The sequence below is a fragment of the Podarcis liolepis genome (genome assembly GCF_965112155.1).
Source record: "Podarcis liolepis genome assembly, chromosome: 2".
NCBI classification, from domain to species: Eukaryota; Metazoa; Chordata; class Lepidosauria; order Squamata; family Lacertidae; genus Podarcis; species Podarcis liolepis.
Genome location: NC_139555.1, coordinates 74,547,489 through 74,566,653, shown reverse-complemented (window position 1 = coordinate 74,566,653; position 19,165 = coordinate 74,547,489). Strand labels below are relative to the sequence as shown.

Sequence of the window (19,165 nt, the reverse complement as noted above, 5' to 3'; positions counted from 1 at the left end):
AATGCAACATGTAACTTAGGATACATAATACAGTTAACAAATATGAGTTCATTTGCAAACAGTGCTTTTCTTAAAAAAATGGTTTGATCAAAACTAGCTCCCGGCAAAAGTAAACGCAGTACGAAGTACACATACACTCCACTGCCTACTGAGAACCAGCTTCAGTAGAGTAGCAGCTTACTCAAGGTAAAAAGTAAAGCATTCATTGACTTCTCTTTTTGTAGCAGAGTGGGCAAGATTTTACGATTTAAAAAATTAACTGAACTACTCGTAGAAAAGAACATGCAGCTCAGTGCAGCACCATGCCAATGAATTACTGCCAAGAACATAATTGATGTAATAGTGCTGCCCCTGAGTCTCAACACTGCATCTGACAGTCCTGCTAGTGCTGCCATACTGTGAATTAAAACAGAAGAAGCCAGGAGGTTGCGTGCTGATGCAGTTGAGGCAAATCCCTGAGCTGCGGCTACCTGCGTCCTTGAACTTTGTCAGGCTCAGGAGAGATCCAGCCATTATCTCTGCAGAGTGAGCAACCGCTGGACACAAACACAATAAAAAACCATACAATTTAGTTAATAATAAGGCAATTGGATTTATCTACCCCAGCAGCTCAAACTTAAAATGTTACATTCCTCAGCATGGCTCCTGCACAGCAGCTCTTTGTGGAGGATGTAGAGAATGCCTGGGATGCACCAGAGCATGTTCTAAATGCAGAGGAAAGTTCTCCAAAGGTGTGAACAACACTTAGCAAAGCCAGGACATAGCCAAAGGAAACATGGTTCCGTATCAAAATGCTAGTGGCTTTAACAGTGAGGCTTTCATGAGAGATCAAAACCACTAGAGAATGAAGCACTGAAATTGTGCTTACTTGGATGATAATTATTGAAATGTGCAGGCTAGTAGTTTTAAGTACTTGGCAGTGAAGACTACAAAGCAGTAGGCCCAGATGCACATCACTATAATAGAACAGCTGACCTTGATTTCATTTCCTGCTGCCACATTACATGCTTACTTACATGCCCCTTCGTTCTTCAGCAAAAGGACTCACAGGCCAAGAAAGCAAACAAGCTGGAAACAAACTGGAAATTCTGCAGTCCCGTCAAGTTAGTTTGACAGTTAGTTAACTAAATTTGCACTAACAGAATGACCCCATTCACAATGGGTGGAAATATTTAGGGAAGGGGGCAGTACAAGCTGTGCCTAGCCTTGGAGGAATGGAATGGAAGTATGGAGAACAGGAAGACCGATGTGTGAAAGGCAGGTGAAGAACCAAGACTAATTCCACAATACTGTATTGGTCCAAATGTTACTTTTTAATATCTAAAAGTAAAAAAATATGCTCCATCCACCCCCTCCCCATATTTACATAATCAGTTGCAATTACACTGAAAGAAGGGGTACAGAGAATGCATTTCCATCCAGTCTGTTTTTAAATGCATTTTACAGCTGAAAACTTCTTTATTGCTTAGGATCATCCACTCCAAGTCCCTGCATGTCCTTGACAGTGCCATGTCAAGGAATCCAAAATGTCTATAGTCTCATGGGAGTATTAGTAGCACAAGAAGCTTTATCCAAAAACGGGGTAGTTGCTGTATATATGGCACAACGATTTATGTGGCACAAAGAAGCGCTTAAGGAGTGCAGAGTGTATTTACTGTTGATATTTCAGAACAGAGAAAGCATTCTGGAAAGTTTGTTTTTCAACAAGCCCAGAATCCTAGGAGCTTACAATTGACAACCCTCACTTAAAAACAAAAGGGACTGATGTATCAACATGTATTTGCTGTGCCAATATTAAGCCAAAGCTCTGCTACAATTCGGGACGATACTTGCTAGGATCTCAAGTTCCTGAACTGGTAGGTGCGCAGCCAAATGAAAAAATCCTTTTAAAGGGATGCAGCAAAGAGCCTGGCATACCAAAATATAAATAGGATGTGCTGCATGGGAGCATTCAAGTCTGCGATGTAATCCCAGTACTTCTATTACAGTCTTCACAAATACGTTGCTGTCAGTACAATTTGAAAACTGTCCAATGGAAAAGATGAATCTGGAATTAGTCATCTATAGTGGGTAACCAAAAGGCCTGAAAGAAGAAACAAAATCAGTGTGATTCTAGTATGTCTTGTCCGAAGCATGCACATATTCAATTTGGCTGGGGTTCTGTAGAAACATATTGTCTCCTTACCATATTGGAGCATGCACTGGCAAAGGTCATAAATCTTGGGTTGAACTGTAAACAGGTAATAGGGCCTGTGTGCTTCCCATCTAGCACTGCTACTTTCATTCCAGTCTCTCCATTCCAGACGTGGATCTTCCCATCCTCTGATCCTGTAAATTGGATTATGCAATATTAGTATGAAGCACCAACAGGAGACCAATTAATTAAGCAACCCAACTGATTTTCAACTGATGGCACAGCCAATGTATACAAAACAGCCAGATACACCCAAGAAGGGCAGAAATCTTTTTAGGCCATAGGCTGCATTGGAAGTGACACTGAAATTACTTTTCAAACTTGGTGTTCCACAGTTACATAAAGGAGTGTGGCTCTCTTACCAATCATTATAAACTGAGAGTCTGGGGTGAATGAAGCTTCCAGTGTAACAGCTTTTGTGTTGTTAAATCCCTGCAAAGAAAAAGGAAAAGTGAGTTTGGAGGCAAGGAAAGCAAGTCAATGCCTCACGCTAAGAAGCAAGAATCCACTAGAGTCCAGAAGATGATACACATGAAATCCTTTAGTTACCTGGGTGATCGAAGGGTGATCGAAGATTTTGGGAAGTAAACGGCAATTAGGCAGAAACTGTAAATATTTGAAGTATACTTGAAATTAAAGGGATATTAATAAAAGAAACTGATGTGCTGACAATCTAGTCCTACCGGACCTAGAGAATTACTGGGCCCTTGATGAACTACTGCAGTAAAAGAGTTTGGCTCAGCATAACCTTTGTCATACAGAAGCAGCATGTGCAAGACCTTGGGCTGATAAGGGAATGAGGAAGGTCTTGTCTGGTGGCTTGGTGAATGATGAAGCCACTAAATGAGAGAAGCTAAGATGACATTACAGGAGAAAACTGGGTAAACAAGGGGGATGGAAAAAATTGTTCCCACCTATGATCAATATAAAAACCTATAAAGGACAGGAGTAGGGTAGGCTTACTTTGTCTCTCAAAGGATGGAGAAAGGACCATGAGACCCATTGATATTGATGGCCACTGTTAATTATGAACTACAGTACTATGGAACTTAGAATAATCACGTCTTAAGTAGGGAAGTTTTTAATATTTAATGCTGTATTGTTTTTAACACTTGATTGGAAGCCGCCCAGAGTGGCTGGGGAAACAGCCAGATGGGCGGGTTATAAATAATAAATAATTATTAAATTATTATTATAAGTAGATGAACAAGAAGACTGTAGGAGGACGTTGTAATGCAATACCAAGTACTGTTATGTAAAGAATTCATGCTTTATCGGCTTTCTTTATCTATTACACTTGCATTGCATAGTCTGCTTAATAAATTACTGTTCCAGTTGCACTACTGACTCACTTGTCACTCTTATTGGTTTAAGCTTTGTCTGCTGGGCTGCAATATTGAACCCTGATTTCCACCAAACAGTAATAGGTTTATGGAAGAAGCGCCTGATAGTGCCTCCTAAAAATGTCTGTAGCATAAACATTTAGACAGAATGATTGTTGAAAGATGAACAGCTGAGAAATCTTTAAAACAATACTAGTGGATCTGTGCAATACCATATTTTTTTTGCTCTATAAGACACACCCGACCATTAGACGCACCTAGTTTTTAGAGAAGAAAAACAAGGAAAGCCAGCAAGAGCCGCAGACACGCTCGCTCAGCGTGACTCTTTAAAGACACCGAGTGGCTCTTGCTGGCTTTTCCGGGAGGTGGGAGAAGGGACTGACAGACTTCTCTCAGTCCCTTCTCCCACCTCCCTGAAAAGCCAGAGCAAGCTGCGCAGCTATCTCTGAAGCCAGCACAGCAAGAGGGAGAGCTGCGCAGCGCCTCTTGTTGTGCTGCCTTCCCAGCGAAGCAGGATTAGGGACGGAAGGGTGCCCTTACGCAGCTCTCCCTCTTGCTGTGCTGGCTTCAGCAATAGCTGTGCAGAGCCTCTTCAGCTATCGCTGAAGCCAGCACAGCAAGAGGGAGAGTTGTGCAGCGCCTCTTTGTCTGCTGGCTTCCCAGTGAAGCAGGATGAGGGACAGAAGGGGCTCCGTAAGGGCTCCTTTCCGTCTCTCCTTCCGCTTCACTGGGAAGGCAGCACAACAAGAGGCGCTGCGCAGCTCTCCCTCTTGCTGTGCTGGCTTCAGAGATAGGCGTGCAGCCTGCATTCACTCCATAAGACGCACACACATTTCCCCTTACTTTTTAGGAGGAAAAAAAGTGTGTCTTATGGAGCGAAAATTACGGTACACCTCACCTATAACTAAGGATGTTTAAGACCGAGATCTTCCCAGAAAGTAAGGAAAGCAGCCTCACCGCAAATGTATGAAGAACAGCTCCTTTAAAGGCATCTATGAGTCGGATGAACCCTCCATTGGTTGATATAAGAACAAGTTTACCATCACTGCTGAACTTCAAACCAGTCCACTCACAGGTTCGGTCATACTGCATCTTAAAGGTAGCAAATGGACCCTTCAAGAAAGAAAACCAAATGAGGGCATATAGCAGAACCATCTCAATCATTCTGTTTATGAAAGTTAACATGAACCTGCACAAACACAGTCATACAAAATTATTTTTGTTGTGAGAAGACTGAAGGGAGCCAGTGAGCATCTCTTGATCACTGGAATGCTGGCAAAGAATGCTGGTCTAGATAGACCCTGATCAGATAGGGCATTCTTCCAACATGAATGAAAACTCGGGACCACTTACGTTTTACTTTAAGAGATCTAGACTGTGACTTTTGTTTTTTAGAGTTAAATGCATGATATCTGAATCACAGGAATTCTGCCCCTGTTACAGACATGTTTATAGAGATCTCTTGGGAATGTTTACAATCTCAAATGCACCTGAACATTACATACTGTAGTAAAGTTGATACTGTTTAGAAATCATTCCTTGGTCAAGTAAAAGAGTGTGGCCTTGTGGGTATTTCATCAGCCACAAGGACCCTGGGAAAGGGAGTTGTGTTTCTTTAAACTCTAGACAATCTGGCTCCTTGGCGTGAGAGGTTTATGGGAATAAAGGAATCCTTGATTTAATGAAAGGCCTGACACCTGGGTTTCAGAGTGTGAACCTTTCCCCCCCCCCCCATGATGTTATCTGTCCTTGAAGGGCTTGGGAATGGGGATCTGGTTAATTTCCACAAAAGGGAGAAAATTCTTTGATTTGGGTTCGGACCCTAAATTGACCCAGCTGCAAAAGGGTAAATTGGTTAATTAGGACTTATGATTGGCTGGAAAGTTACGACGCCAAGGGCGAATTGGAAATAAAATATCAAGGAATTGTTAGAGAAGTTGCTCTTTGCCATCGCTCATGCAATCCGCAAAGATGCCCGGCTGTGATGTCCACCTAATAGCCGTTGTTCCGTCTTTTGAAATGGAAATCCTCAAACACCTTCAATACGCGGATGCTTGAAAGGACTTTGACTATCCTAGCTGTGTTTGTCTTTGTGAGTATGTAAAGTTAGTTAGACTATGCAACGTTTTTATTTTCTTTGCTTGTAAGTGCCATAAGAAGTGCCTGTTGTTTCAACATGTTTTCTGTTATTCTTTTAAAATAAATTTTTAAAGAAGAACCTGTTTGGTATCTGTGCCTTTTCCGGGGGAATAGCTAAATCCTAGCCTTACACTTGGTTACGCTCTACCGTAAGAATTTCTGTCTGCAAGTCTGTGGATTCAGCTTGTAGAGGGGGGGAATTGCCAGTCTAATGGGACACACCCTTCTCCCTGGGTTGTGGCTCGGGGTTCCCCGGAACAAAGGGAGTGGTGGCAGCCCTACCGGTGTTATTTCGGCCTGTGTTTCTGAAAAAGTAACCTCGCCAGCCAGTGTGCTCAAGAAACCTGTTCTGGCCGGAGAGCAAAGACAGGTGAGGGAAGGGCAGCTGGGGGCGAAGGTTTACTACACATACCTTATCAAACGAGCGAAGATCATAAAGCTTCACCATTTCGGAATTGACCCCAGCTGCAAAAATCAGCCCCTCTGGATCAAATGAACACACAGGCTTCCCTTGAGGATGCATCAAGCCCTATAATTTGGGAAATTTAAAGAAATTACTCCACATAAAACAAAAAGTGTTACTTCTATTACTGTTAAATCACAATACAAGCAAGAAGGCATGCACTCTCTCTCACAGTCAACAATATACATTATACATTATTTAATAATAATAATAATAATAATAATAATAATAATAGAAATCATGCCCACTATATTTCTAAACCAGAATACTGAGTTGGAATGATTAAATGTGAATCATTAACAAAGATGAATCACTAACAGGTATGCATGTAGTTTCCTAACTACTGTGGCAAGCAATGCCAGCATATAAATATAAAACTATGTATTAACAATTATATCGCAATATCTAGTATTGCTCTATCACAACACTGTTAAGAGATTATTTAAAATTTCCATGGTTCAACATATAATTGAAAAAACTTAGTTGTGAATTATGTCTTCTATATGATTACAGCCAAACCCACATTTTCATTGGTGCCACAGATACCTGTAAAACTCCATTCAATATATATGGGTGGCATTACTTGAGTCTAAGCTCCGTGAAGAACCAAGGAAAGTTAGTATTTACAGGTAACGTGCCTTGGCATAATCTTATGAGAAACATATTATAAATTACACCATTTTTCTGGACCTCATAAACAACTGCTAAATTACAGTTTACTTGGTTTTTTGACAACTCTGTACCTGACTGTCAGGGAGCTGCCATCAGAACAGGGGCGGGAAACAGAGGGGCAGTTGTGTTACAGGGAGCCTCTGAAAATCTTGCAAAGCAGTTCTTCTTCCAGTGATGAGGAAAACCCCACCTCCAGTGGGGAAGAGGTGCAAGGACCAGAGGGTGCTGGTGGGAGCCTCAGCACCACTTCTGGCAAAGCCGGCCAGGAGGGAAGCACGTCCCCTCTGTCGCCCACTCTGCACAGAAGTCTAAAGCGCAAAGAGGGACGGAAAAGGCTGGGCGTAACGAGGCTTTTATGCTGGAGGAGGTCCAGGAAACAGGCACTCCTGGACTCTGCTAGCGATTGAGGCAGGCATGAACTTTGGGTTTCTGAACTGTAAATAATTTGCACCGAAATAAAACCTGTAAAAGACTGGTTGGAGTCCTGTCTGCTTACTCGTGAGCAGCCACCCTTGCCATCTGACACTGACCCTTAGGTGTTCCAATGAATACAATTTAGTTAAGACATATTCATTTTGTTTAAAGGTAAAGGACCCCTGACCATTAGGTCCAGCTACAAAAGATAAGCTAAAGTTGGATCTAAGAGGAATTGATGGTTTTCATATAGGGAGTCCCAAGATCTTTGTTTAAAATTTATTTAATTATAGTTCTGATTTTACTCCTCCTCAAAGCTCAGCCTCAAATTGAGCTAAAGCCTTGGCAGAGAAAATACTCAAAATAGGAACTATCTGCTTTTGAATCTGAACAGATGTTTTGACAGCAGCTATCTGAAATTTCCCAGTTAACATTTCACCAAGAAAAAGGTTGCAGGTATCTAAATGCCTGTTTGTGTTTACACATTTGGCTATCAAGCAGCCATTTACGTTTTTGGGATATTTAAGCAAACATAACCTAAGAGTGCTTGATTACTTCCTACAGTGATCCAAATTTAGACAATGTTAGTTAAGCCTATCTTATTTCATGATAACAATGCTAGGTTATTGGAATAAAGCTGAGCTGAAATCTTTCATTCCACCAAAGCAGACATTTCTGCAATAATGTTGTTTATGCAAAAAATGAAAAGTGGGACCAAACTACAGCTCTCCTTTACCCATTTTTATCGAAACTGCTTATATTAAAACATCATTAATGCACACTCTTAATTGCAGGGGAGTGTTCTAACGCAGAGTCTGTACAAGTCACAGTAACCTTTTGTCAATATTAGCACTGGCCAACTTGTGTGCCACAGCTGGTCCTTATTTACTAAATCAAAGGCTAAGATATAAATGCAAGTTACAAATTAATGTTTATTTGTGTCCTTGATATATTTAGAAATCAAATAATCCATATCCATATATTCCAGTTCTTCCTACAACTACCTTGCTCTTCATCAATAGAATAATTCTCTTCATCCCAGAGTTGCAGCTTTTGACGAAGAAACTGGATACGTACCCAAAGGCTGAACATTTGCTATAATTGTGTGGGTAACAACCATGCATAAGGTTTAAAAATATCACTAAGAAGTGTGTGCATAGAGGGAGAATGTTCTTTGGGACCACAACACATGGGGAGGTGAACATTTCCCTCCCCAGTTGTGATTCCAATGCTGAACCACCACAAATTCTGGCAATTAGTATTAGAGAAAAGGCTCAAACTGATGCACAGAACAAATTTATAGGCTTGTAATTCCTTTGGCAACACACTATCTTTTAGTGGAATTGAATACTATGCTCTACAGTCTATTCTACATTCTGAAGCAGCCCTCCAGTGCACCTTATGCCGACTACCCATTAACCAATACTCAATACCTGGCAATTTGGAGATCGAAGATCCCAAAGTCTGATGGTCTTATCAAGCGACCCAGAAATAAAGGTATCATCCACTGGAGACATGGACAAAGCAACAACTCTGAAGGCGAGATAAAAATAAATGACACAAAACTATTTTTTCATCTTTCATTCTTGCCAATTTAAACAAGATACAAATTCAACAAAATGCACCATTATTCCTGCTTCTTTACCAGCAAAATTACGAGTGCACTACTCATCTTACCTTTTGCTATGTCCTGGGAAGTATCTGATGTATTTATTGTCGTGCAGAGAGAGGTATCTGATTGTATCTACAAGAAATCAACAAGGCAAACAATATTATACAGCAACCCTGCATCACCTGGCCAGTAATAACAGTTTGTTTATTTCAATAGAGTCAGTTATTTTTCTTGAAACACAGTTATTGTGTGGGTTAAAACTGAAGCCACGAATTACAATCTTCTGGCATAGCCTGAGCAAAATAGTACAGTACTTGCATGACCCAGCATGAAAATGTTTTAGGTTTGAGCCAGTAGGAATAATGTACTGTACTTTCTGTTAAAAAATATAACCATTTCTCTACCTGCAGTTTGTTTAACTTTTAGCTGTGTTAAGAATTTAGCAGTCATGTAAACCTTATCCGAGTGCCAACCACCTCAGCTCAACAACTGCAGTTAAAATGAGAATTCTGGGATACTGAACTCTGAAAACTACTTCTGGATAAAAAGAAATGAACAGAAGTAAACAAGTAAAAGACAACTAAACAGCAATACTTAAACATGTATATAAACACGAATAGAACATTGAGATTGATCACTTGCATTATATTTGCAGTATTTCTCAATCAGTATTTTCAACATACTTTTTTGGTTTGTACTCTAGTTACAGTTAAGTAAGTTATACAGCAAATAAAACTCATCTTGTAAAATTGTTTCTCAGTCTTTACTCAAAGTTATATTTATAAATGTTGATGTAAATAAGTCAGCTTCTTCAAAAGACAAACTATAGTGGGAGAGCAAATAAGATGAGAATTTCAACTCCCAAGTGGAATGTAAGGATGCAGAACCCACACATTTTGCAGCCCTTTAATTGCATGAAAAATAATGTGCTTAAGTATTTTCCAGTGAAACTGATAAGAACATGCAGAGGGACGTAGCCACATTTTGAAGAACAATTTAGCGAGCCAAAAATGAATGCCCAGGACAGACATGCTAGTCTGAAGAGCCAACTCTCTACCATGCACACTGCAATGCACAGGTTTTTTAAATTCCTGAATCTATTGTTTAAACACACATACATTTGAGAGAGACTGATGGTCTTTAAGTAGCAACAGTTACCTGGCACCAAACGAATGCAGGGAGGAAGCGCCTTGTTTTAGCAGATCAAGCTCTGTCCCAGGCAAGGCAGTGGCCTGTACAGTTATCTCCTGTACCGGGTGGTATCATAGACCCTCAAACTGTACAAACTACTACCTCAGCCTGGAATCAGGCAGGTAGAATTAGGCTTGAAAACTGAAACATTCTTCATAGAGGAGTATATCAGCAGAGCTGGTTCAAGCAGAAATTCAGAAGCACCTAAATATTAATTCAAATACACAAATTGTGGCAAGCCTCCTGCTGGAAAGGATTTTGACTTGCCTGCCTCTTCCAAGAACATGTCCATACTGTCTGAGTTCTTGAAATGCTTCAGACATTCAAGATAGATACCTTTTGAAGCACATATCAGTGATGCAAGGTAGAAAAAAATTCTAATGCCCCCCCCATTTGTAAAACTCAATTATTTCATAAAATTCATTAGTTACACATAAAACAGTCAAACTCTGCAGTTTCAAAGTTGTGATTAACTTTTTGTAGATGACTATCCCTCAGAAGTGTGCATGAATATGTAATAAATATAAACATATTTGTGTGTGTGTTTGTTTTCCTTTAAATTTCAAACCCTGAGTTGTAGCCAAGCCTAGTAATACTCAAAGTAGACCAATTGAAATTATTAAACCTAGGGTCAGTGTCAACTATTCCATACTACTAGCAGAAGTCAGCACAATGACTCCCACTAAAGCAATGGGACCCCACCCAAAGGTGCTCTGGAGGGGTGGGAGAACACTAAGAACAGCATGTTGTGGGAGAAGAGGGGAGATCATTCCATAAGACAAGCAGAAAACACTAGTGCTGACAGAACAACATCCTTCATACGACAATGAATTCCTCCCCTGTTAGTAACGTCCATTAAGTTCAACAGGTCTACTCTGAAAAGGACTAGCATTGGACACAGCCCTATGTAAGGAAGTGTATGTTGCCAAGCTGTTATATCTCGAAAAGTATTTTCAAGTAAAGTTTTGGCTTGAATATAGCATTACAGCTTCAATGGCTAAGTTCACATGCAACCCTGGTAGTGCTATGCAGATGAGCCTCAACTAGCCCAAACATGATTCACCTAATCCCCACTTCTTATTTTTACTAAAACAATCAATTATGTAAAATCAGACTCAATTGATTTAGGGTTTGGAAATTATTTATTTTTAATTTATTTGTTTATATCCCATCTTTCTTCCAAGGATCTTAAGGTACATATAGTTCTCCCCTGAACTCCCATTTTATCATCACATCAACCTGTGAGGTAAGTTAAAGTGAGAGGCAGTAACTAGTCTAAGGGCACCCACTGAGCTTTAAGACAGAGTGGGGTTTGTACCTTGGTTTCTCAGGCCCTAGTCCAACACTCTAACCAGTGCACCGTGCTGGTTCTGGAAAACCCATATCACTGCATACTTTAACACTGCCAACCATGGCTGAGGACTGTTTCATAATCCAGGAATGTACACACATTTTGTTTTTTAAAAAGAAAAGTTAAGGAGCCATATCATAATTTTGTAAACCCAGCAAGAGAAGGATGTGGTTAATTACTGCTGTGGTATCACCTCTATGCAGAGGCCAGAAAGATTGGCCAGTTCTGAAAATATTCTGAATTTTAAGCTTTAGATTTAAAAACTCAAGATATTATTCATAATACTTTTATTACCCTGTATGAATGCCTACAATTCTTCTCAGATAATTTTTAGAATATTAATGTCTTGATAATCAGCTTGACTCTTCTTTAAAGGACATCAAATATCTTACCATCTTACTCTCAGGTTATAACTGCTGAATTTGACAAAAGTTTTATTATTTTACTCAAGGTGTTACTACATTGAGCCAAAATAGATATGAGTACAAAATAAATTCCTTGTACTTACAGCTTAAATTGACAGAATTTAAAAAGGATAATTTTAGAAGCTTGCCCTACAAAGGGCGAAAAACCTCCACCCTGCGGGCACAGGACCCAATATGGCAAGCAAGGCTGTTTTCCCCAAACATGCCCGCCCACCCCACACCTGATGGCATATATATGAAGACAGGCGTGGGACAGGTAAGGATGTGGCTACAAAATAACAACTGGGAGTTTAAATCAGCATCACCAAACTAGAATTGGTTGCACTAAGGCAGGCTTCCTCAACCTCGGCCCTACAGATGTTTTTGGCCTACAACTCTCATGATCCCTAGCTAGCAGGACTAGTGATCAGGGATGCTGGGAATTGTAGTCTCAAAACATCAGGAGGGATGAGGTTGAGGAAGCCTGCACTAAGGGGTTCCCCCACTGAGCCCAGCTTTGTCCATTTGCAGGTGCAGTGTTAAATCAAATCGTACTCACAAATGGACTTTAATGCACTATAAGCCAGTAGCAAAGTTAAGAGACACCTGCATACATGTTTAGCTTGCATCAAATCAATCGTTCAGGCTTTCATTTCACCCTGATTAAAAGTTCAGTCAAGAACTGACTAAGGAATCTCTTTAAAATAATAATTTAGAGATTAAACATTAAGTGCAGGAAAATATTCATTTACCTTCTAAAAGCTTGAATGAATAAACCACTCAATGTAGTCAAGCCCAATCTTTTGCTCAAGTCTTCAGTATTTATTATCTATCCCTGCCAAAAAGCAGGTAGATATCAGAGACAATGAATAGATCACTTACCATCTATTTTATTGGAACTGTACACCACAGTGTTGGCAGCATGCGTGTATCTGATGAGATCCACTCCATACTTTTTACTGTATAGTGTTCTCTTAGGTCTGCCAGGAAGAAATACAAGAACGATTATACTTGTTCCAACATACAAGAACTCCGCTTAGCCATATCAAAACCTTTAAAAAAGCAATTGAACACCTTCACTCAAAGAAGACAGCTGCCATTTTAAGACTGCTGTTTCTGTCACCTTTGATTACCACAAAATGAACTGTGACTAACAAATGAATTTTTTTTTTACATGCTAGTGTAAGCCATTAAATAAAGAGATTGTGGGGCTAGAAACAGTTCCAATGAATATCTGGTCAGATTCAAAAGAAGCTCACTTCAAACTATGGTGTCTGAAGCTGGTTTGTTAAACCACTCAGAGTTTATAATAAATCCTGGCCCAGATGACACAGCAAGCAAAGATTCAGAGAAAAGTGAAACCAGATGCAGTCAAAAAATTCCTTCTGGCTACACAGAGGTAGGGGAGAGGTGGCGGCAGTGCATAAGCCTTACTTCAGCTCCTTGGTATCATGTTAAACCATGGGTTAGCATGATGTGCAGACACAACCCAAATCCGAGCCCTAGATCTAATCTTCCACTACAGTAAGAAATTCCCTCACATCTGTCAAATCTTGTGACATATGCAAAAGGACTTTGCTCTTTACACATAGCCAGGCAGAAGTAGCACAACAAGTCAGCACTTATTTTGCCTGGCCCAGAGCTCAGCACGATATAGAAGACCTCTCCTATAACACATGGAGAAAACGTGGGGGAGGGGAAGGTTCAGAGGAAGTCATAAACATGTTTGGCTACTGAGTCATGCCAGTATTTCTGAATCTTTACCCAGGAAATTTAAAAGCAAGCATTGTAGCCTGCTGCAAGAATAGATTCGTTATCTGTCTCATCATAAAAACTATATATTGGCCAGGAGCTTATGAACTTTATGGATGAGTCAATTTTGAACCTGGGCCTTCCGCATCAAAACCCAGTCTAGATACTGCATCTCATAGGCTAAGTCACTTTGAATGTACCAGTAAACTATAGTTTAGTATTATAGGAATGAGCCATGGGATACACCAGGAAGGGGTGGTCAGAAGCATCTACAGTCGTACCTTGGTTTTCGAACGGAATCCGTTCCAGAAGTCCATTTGACGTCCGAAAATGTTAGAAAACCAAGACGCAGCTTTGGATTGGCTGCAGGAACTTCCTGCACTCAATTGGAAGCCACAGAAGACGTTTGGGTTCCAAAGAACTCACTTCGGGGTTTGCGCAGTTTGGGAGCCAAAACATTCAAGTTGCAAGGCATTCAACAACCAAAGTATGCCTGTATTTTTAATTTTAATTACGATTCCTCCTTGTCCGCACTCCAGGATCTCTGGTTTGATTCAACTGATTCATGTAAGAATCATAAACCATGGCTAGAGAGTTTAATCAGAGTCCCAACTTTGGACATAATTGTAGTTAGTTTAAAATTGAAAGCAGAAGCTTTCAAGCTCATCCTTCTCACAGCAAAAGGAATGTTGGGAATGCATAAGCCCAGGTTTGTGGTTTGCTCCTGTAACACTAAACCATGGCCTATAGTGGTAGATTATAGTATTTAAGCAATAAACACAAATACATTTTATTTTCAAACTTGTTGATACTGTAACATAGGTAGGGAAATGAAAATTATGTTCTTGCTAAGTGAAAGGGTGTTACATACGCTTCAGGTTACAGACTCTGCTAACCCAGAAATAGTACCTCGGGTTAAGAACTTTGCTTCAGGATGAGAACAGAAATCGTGCTCCGGCGGTGCGGCGGCAGCAGGAGGCCCCATTAGCTAAAGTGGTGCTTCAGGTTAAGAACAGTTTCAGGTTAAGAACGGACCTCCGGAACGAATTAAGTACTTAACCCGAGGTACCACTATACTGTGCCACTTCTATAACATCTAGCACTCAAAAATTCATTGCGCTCTGGTATGTTATGTCCTCTTCACACTGACAGAAGCATTAGGTGAATGTGGGACACTTAATTACAATTCGTCTATCTGTGGTCAGAGTGAGAATCAACAGAGTAGAAGAACAAATATAAAAAGAGCATGTAAACTGTGATTCAACAACAGGTGGCAAAATCCCCTTTTTGTTTATTATTTATTTAAACAATTTATATACTGCTTAACTATAGCCACCTCTAAGCAGTGTACAAGAAATATAATACACAAAAAGGAATTTTTTGATGGAACTATAAAATTGGTCGGAACTATAAAAATACTTCAATTAAAATGTCTTCAGTATTTCAACAGGGAAGGGGGCTGTCTGACCTCAGCTGGAAAGGAGTTCCATAAAATTGAGCCCACAAAGAAGTGAGAAGGTAAGGAACTCTTTTTGGCTTGATACACACTCCCCTTGGGGAAAGGGAGGGAACAAACTGTATGTGTCACCAATGCCAGCATGCAAGATCATAGGACTGCTTTCATGATAGTCAATTATTAAAAAGGCATTTATTTGGTCTAAGAATTGCCTTAAACAAGGAGAAAATAAAGCTTGCAGCTACACAACAACACATAGTCTGATTACATGTGAGTGTGCTTTTCATTGATGTCTCATTTCATAAGCTCTGGACACTCTTGCTAGGGGCAACCAATTTAACAAGTAAATGATTTTTTCCTTTGAAATTTGAAAAAATGGTTTAAACCTAAATCAGACAGATGCAAAAATAATATGGGTTTCAATAGAAGAAACTTTTTTTTAATAGAAAAGATAGCTTCATTCTTGGCAAAGATTTCACTATCCTCAAGGTTGACTGCGAAAGATTATTTGATGCTCTCAGAATGAAAACAGAAACCATGATTCCTATTCAGCAGTAGAATGAATGGGAACTCCCCCCCCCCCGCCAATATTCTAAACTTTGCCCGGATAGGGTCAGCTAATGGAGTTAAGTACAGTGGTGCCTAGCAAGACGAAAAGAATCCGTTCTGTGATTCTCTTCGTCTAGCGTTTTTTTCGTCTTGCGAAGCAAGCCCATTGACGGATTAGCGCTATTAGCGGTTTATCTGCTGATCGGATCAGCTGATAAGCGGCTTAGCGGCTTAGAAAAGGGGGGGGGGAGGAAAAAAAACCAGCAGGAACTCGCAAGACATTGTCGTCTTGCGAAGCAAGCCCATAGGAAATTCGTTTTGCGAAGCACCTCCAAAACGGAAAACTCTTTCGTCTAGCGAGTTTTCCGTCTTGTGAGGCATTCGTCTTGCGGGGCACCACTGTACTTTAAAATGCATGGAAAAGAGCAGACTCTTCAAGAGGGGAAGAAGAAGAGTTTGGATTTGATATCCCGCCTTTCACTCCCTTTAAGGAGTCTCAAAGCGGCTAACATTCTCCTTTCCCTTCCTCCCCCACAACAAACACTCTGTGAAGTGAGTGGGGCTGAGAGACTTCAAAGAAGTGTGACTGGCCCAAGGTCACCCAGCAGCTGCATGTGGAGGAGCGAAGACGCGAACCCGGTTCCCCAGATTATGAGACTACCGCTCTTAACCACTACACCACATGGGAGAGCCGCAAATATGGGAACTCTGTCTACAAAAGACAAAAGTATAAATCATGGAGTAGAACTGATGACAGATTATATATCTATGTATAGTAAGAAATACTATTAATACAATTATTTTGAAAAACCCTATCTCACTGAATTTTAATAATTTATTATTATGTGTCTTTAAAAGTATTGGAAATTTTGTTTCCCTTCTTGATTCTTCAAGGTATCTAGCAGCTAATGTGAAAACAATCCTAACACAGCTGCACATTACTGATCAAAGATATACATAGAAAATCTGGAAGGTCACAGTCCAAAATGCCTAAAAATGCAACATAAATCAACAGTTTACATTTGTAATGGTATCAGCAGTACCAAAGACGTGATAACACAGCTGCAAGGTGAAAATAAAAAAATGACAACTGGCACCCGGCACCCTTCCCCCTAACTCTCACTCACACACAACCCAAATGTGATGTGGCCTAGGGTCTTCCATACCCATGTCATCCCTTTCCCTGTGTGGAGACTATGCACAACTTCAGTTCCCAACATCTGGTGTGTGCACATGAGGAGCACACACAAGTTGTGTGCTGGGACCACATGGATTAAATATGCAAAATGAATGTGTCTAACACCCAACCCATCCCCCAACAAAGTGAAGCAAGCTAGATACAGCAGGAAAGGGGAAAACCTCTTTGCCCCGCCTCCACGATACCACTGGTGGTTGGCTGTCAACAGAAGACAACCTCTGGCAGAGTCCCCAAGCTCTGGCAGAAAAAAACCCTCCCTTATAATCTACCCTCTAGCAGAGGCATACCTAGGGTCCCTTGTGCTCTTGAGCTGTATCCCCCACCCCCAACAAATCTGAGCAGCAGGTGAGGTTTCCTGGACAGGAGGAACATGTTTCCTTGGGGCTGAATGGGGCAGCTGCACTGTTTTCTGCCTGGTAGCTGCTCTGAGGACCCTTTCCGTCCCCTCCTGCACCTGTAGCAGCAACAACCTCTCCTGAGATCCCATCAGCTAGCAAGGCAGGACCTGGCACTCCAAGTATAACAGGAGGATTCTGCCTGATGGGTGAATTTTGTGCCCCTAGCAAGGGCAAATGTCCCCCAATCCCTAGGTACACCTCTACCCCACAGAAGCACAGATTTGGAAGTGGGGTAGGAACTACTTTATTAGTATACCAGACTTTTAGTAGACGAGCTGAAGAAAATTCTGTTATAGGTGTGATGCTGAAAATATCACATTCACTAGGATTTGGTAATCATTCACATTGTCTCAATGTTTTGGTCTCACGTATAAAAACAAGGATGTGTGTCAAAGAAAGGTGCTTTCTGTATCGACTTTAACAAGACACTGAGTGAGAAGGAAAGAAAACTGAACATAAGCCTTTATAAATGCATTTTATTTAATTGAAACCTACTAACAGAAGCAGCAAATTGCATTTGCAAGAATACTTATAATCACCAAATCATTTAGTAGGGCAACACAAATGGAGTCGTGTCTGACCCGATTGCCGGTATAATTTCATCTTCATTTTCTCACAACGATAAAAATGAAAGGGCAGCTACTTAGCAGTCTATCTATTCTACAGCATTATATCTGGTGCTACTGACGGGACAATTAGACTCACTTCATGATCCTCTGCTGAAACAACCATATTCCAACTGAGGTACTGTTTTTATACATCACGCCTTTCTCCACTCAGCCCCAGTTTACCTACATCCCTAACACAACCATGTACTAAAGATCCCACAATAATGCTATCTTGTTGAAGTCACCATCAACATAGAGATTTTCTCCTAAACCCCTAGGACCAAGCACACTGCTTATTTGCATAGATAAATACAAAGGTTAGGGGGCACAAGTGTCAACATAGGCAGGGAGGGGAACCCAATCATATAACTGTAGTGTTGGAAGGGACACAGAGATCATTTAGTCCAACCCTCTGCAATGCAGGAATAAGCAGCTGCCTCATACCAGGATCAACCTTGGCGTTATCAGCACCACGCTCTAAGCAATCTAGACTGACAAACCAAAGGGGGAGGGGCCTTTAGCAGCTCCTTTAAGATGTACAACTTGCTTTTTTCTAAGGCAGGAAACACCACCAATCCTTATAGAGCATTTGCACTTTCCCAAGAATATTAGAAGATAAGACAGGCCCTACTCACAAATTTCAGTGTGATGAGGCGGCGGGATACAAATGGGGGGGGGGGGCTATGCCCTCGGTTCCTCCCTCCTTGGAAGTCGGGGCATCCCACCAACCCCGAGGCACTTCTTGTCCTTCAGCCGGTCCTGCCAACAACACACCCACACCGGTCCCCAAGCCACCCTCCTCCACAAGTATCCTCGGATGCCGAGAACAGGTTTATTTTAAATGTTCTAAATTTCCCTCTTCAAGCCCCCCCTCCCCTTCACCCGCGAGAGGTCTGAAGGGCCTCCTCCCGGCTTCAGAGAGGGTCTCTCTCTCTCTGCTCCCCCCCCCGCCTGCCCGGGCCTGCCCGCCCCCTCCCAGTACACTCACTTGCCCTCCTGGCAGTCGTAGAGCACGATGGAGTCGTCGTCGCTGCTGGAGATGACGGTCTCGCCGTTGGGGCTGAAGTCGAAGCAGTTGATCTTGTCCGAGTTCTCGCGGAACACTTTGGCCACGCGGAAGCTCCGCAGCACGTTGTCCGTCAGCTTCATGCCGCCGCCGGCGGGAGAGGAGGAGGGAGGGAAGGAGCCGGCGGGGCCTGCGCGCCGAAGAGGGCGCGGGGAAAGCGGGAAGCGGCTGCCTCGCGGCGGAGGGAGAGGAGGAAGCCCCAGGGAGGAGACGCTGGTGGGGCGGAGAAGCTGGTCGACGGCGCCCTCAGGCGGGCTCGAGTCAAGCTGCGGGCGGCAGGAGGAGGAGGCGGCGGCGGCAGTTGCAGCAGCGGCGGAGGCTACTCATTGTGTCCGCCATTTTGCGGCTCCAGGGG

The 19,165-nt window shown here is 41.7% G+C and overlaps 1 protein-coding gene across 2 annotated transcripts; it reads right to left on the bottom strand.

Annotated features, from left to right (window-relative positions):
• Positions 1 to 1,292: 1,292 nt before the first annotated feature.
• Positions 1,293 to 18,893, bottom strand: WDR82 (WD repeat domain 82; the record flags this gene model as incomplete). 2 transcript variants are annotated; one of them, XM_083486847.1, is made up of 9 exons in its annotated part: positions 1,293 to 2,083; positions 2,186 to 2,328; positions 2,557 to 2,626; positions 4,495 to 4,650; positions 6,089 to 6,205; positions 8,656 to 8,758; positions 8,903 to 8,969; positions 12,666 to 12,763; positions 18,733 to 18,893. In XM_083486847.1, the coding sequence occupies 9 exons, from the start codon at positions 18,891 to 18,893 to the stop codon at positions 2,054 to 2,056; spliced, it is 945 nt and encodes a 314-aa protein (XP_083342973.1). In that variant the 3' UTR covers positions 1,293 to 2,053. The 2 variants fall into 2 exon arrangements, with proteins under 2 accessions (XP_083342973.1, XP_083342974.1); XM_083486848.1 differs by having other exon boundaries at positions 8,659 to 8,758.
• Positions 18,894 to 19,165: the final 272 nt, after the last annotated feature.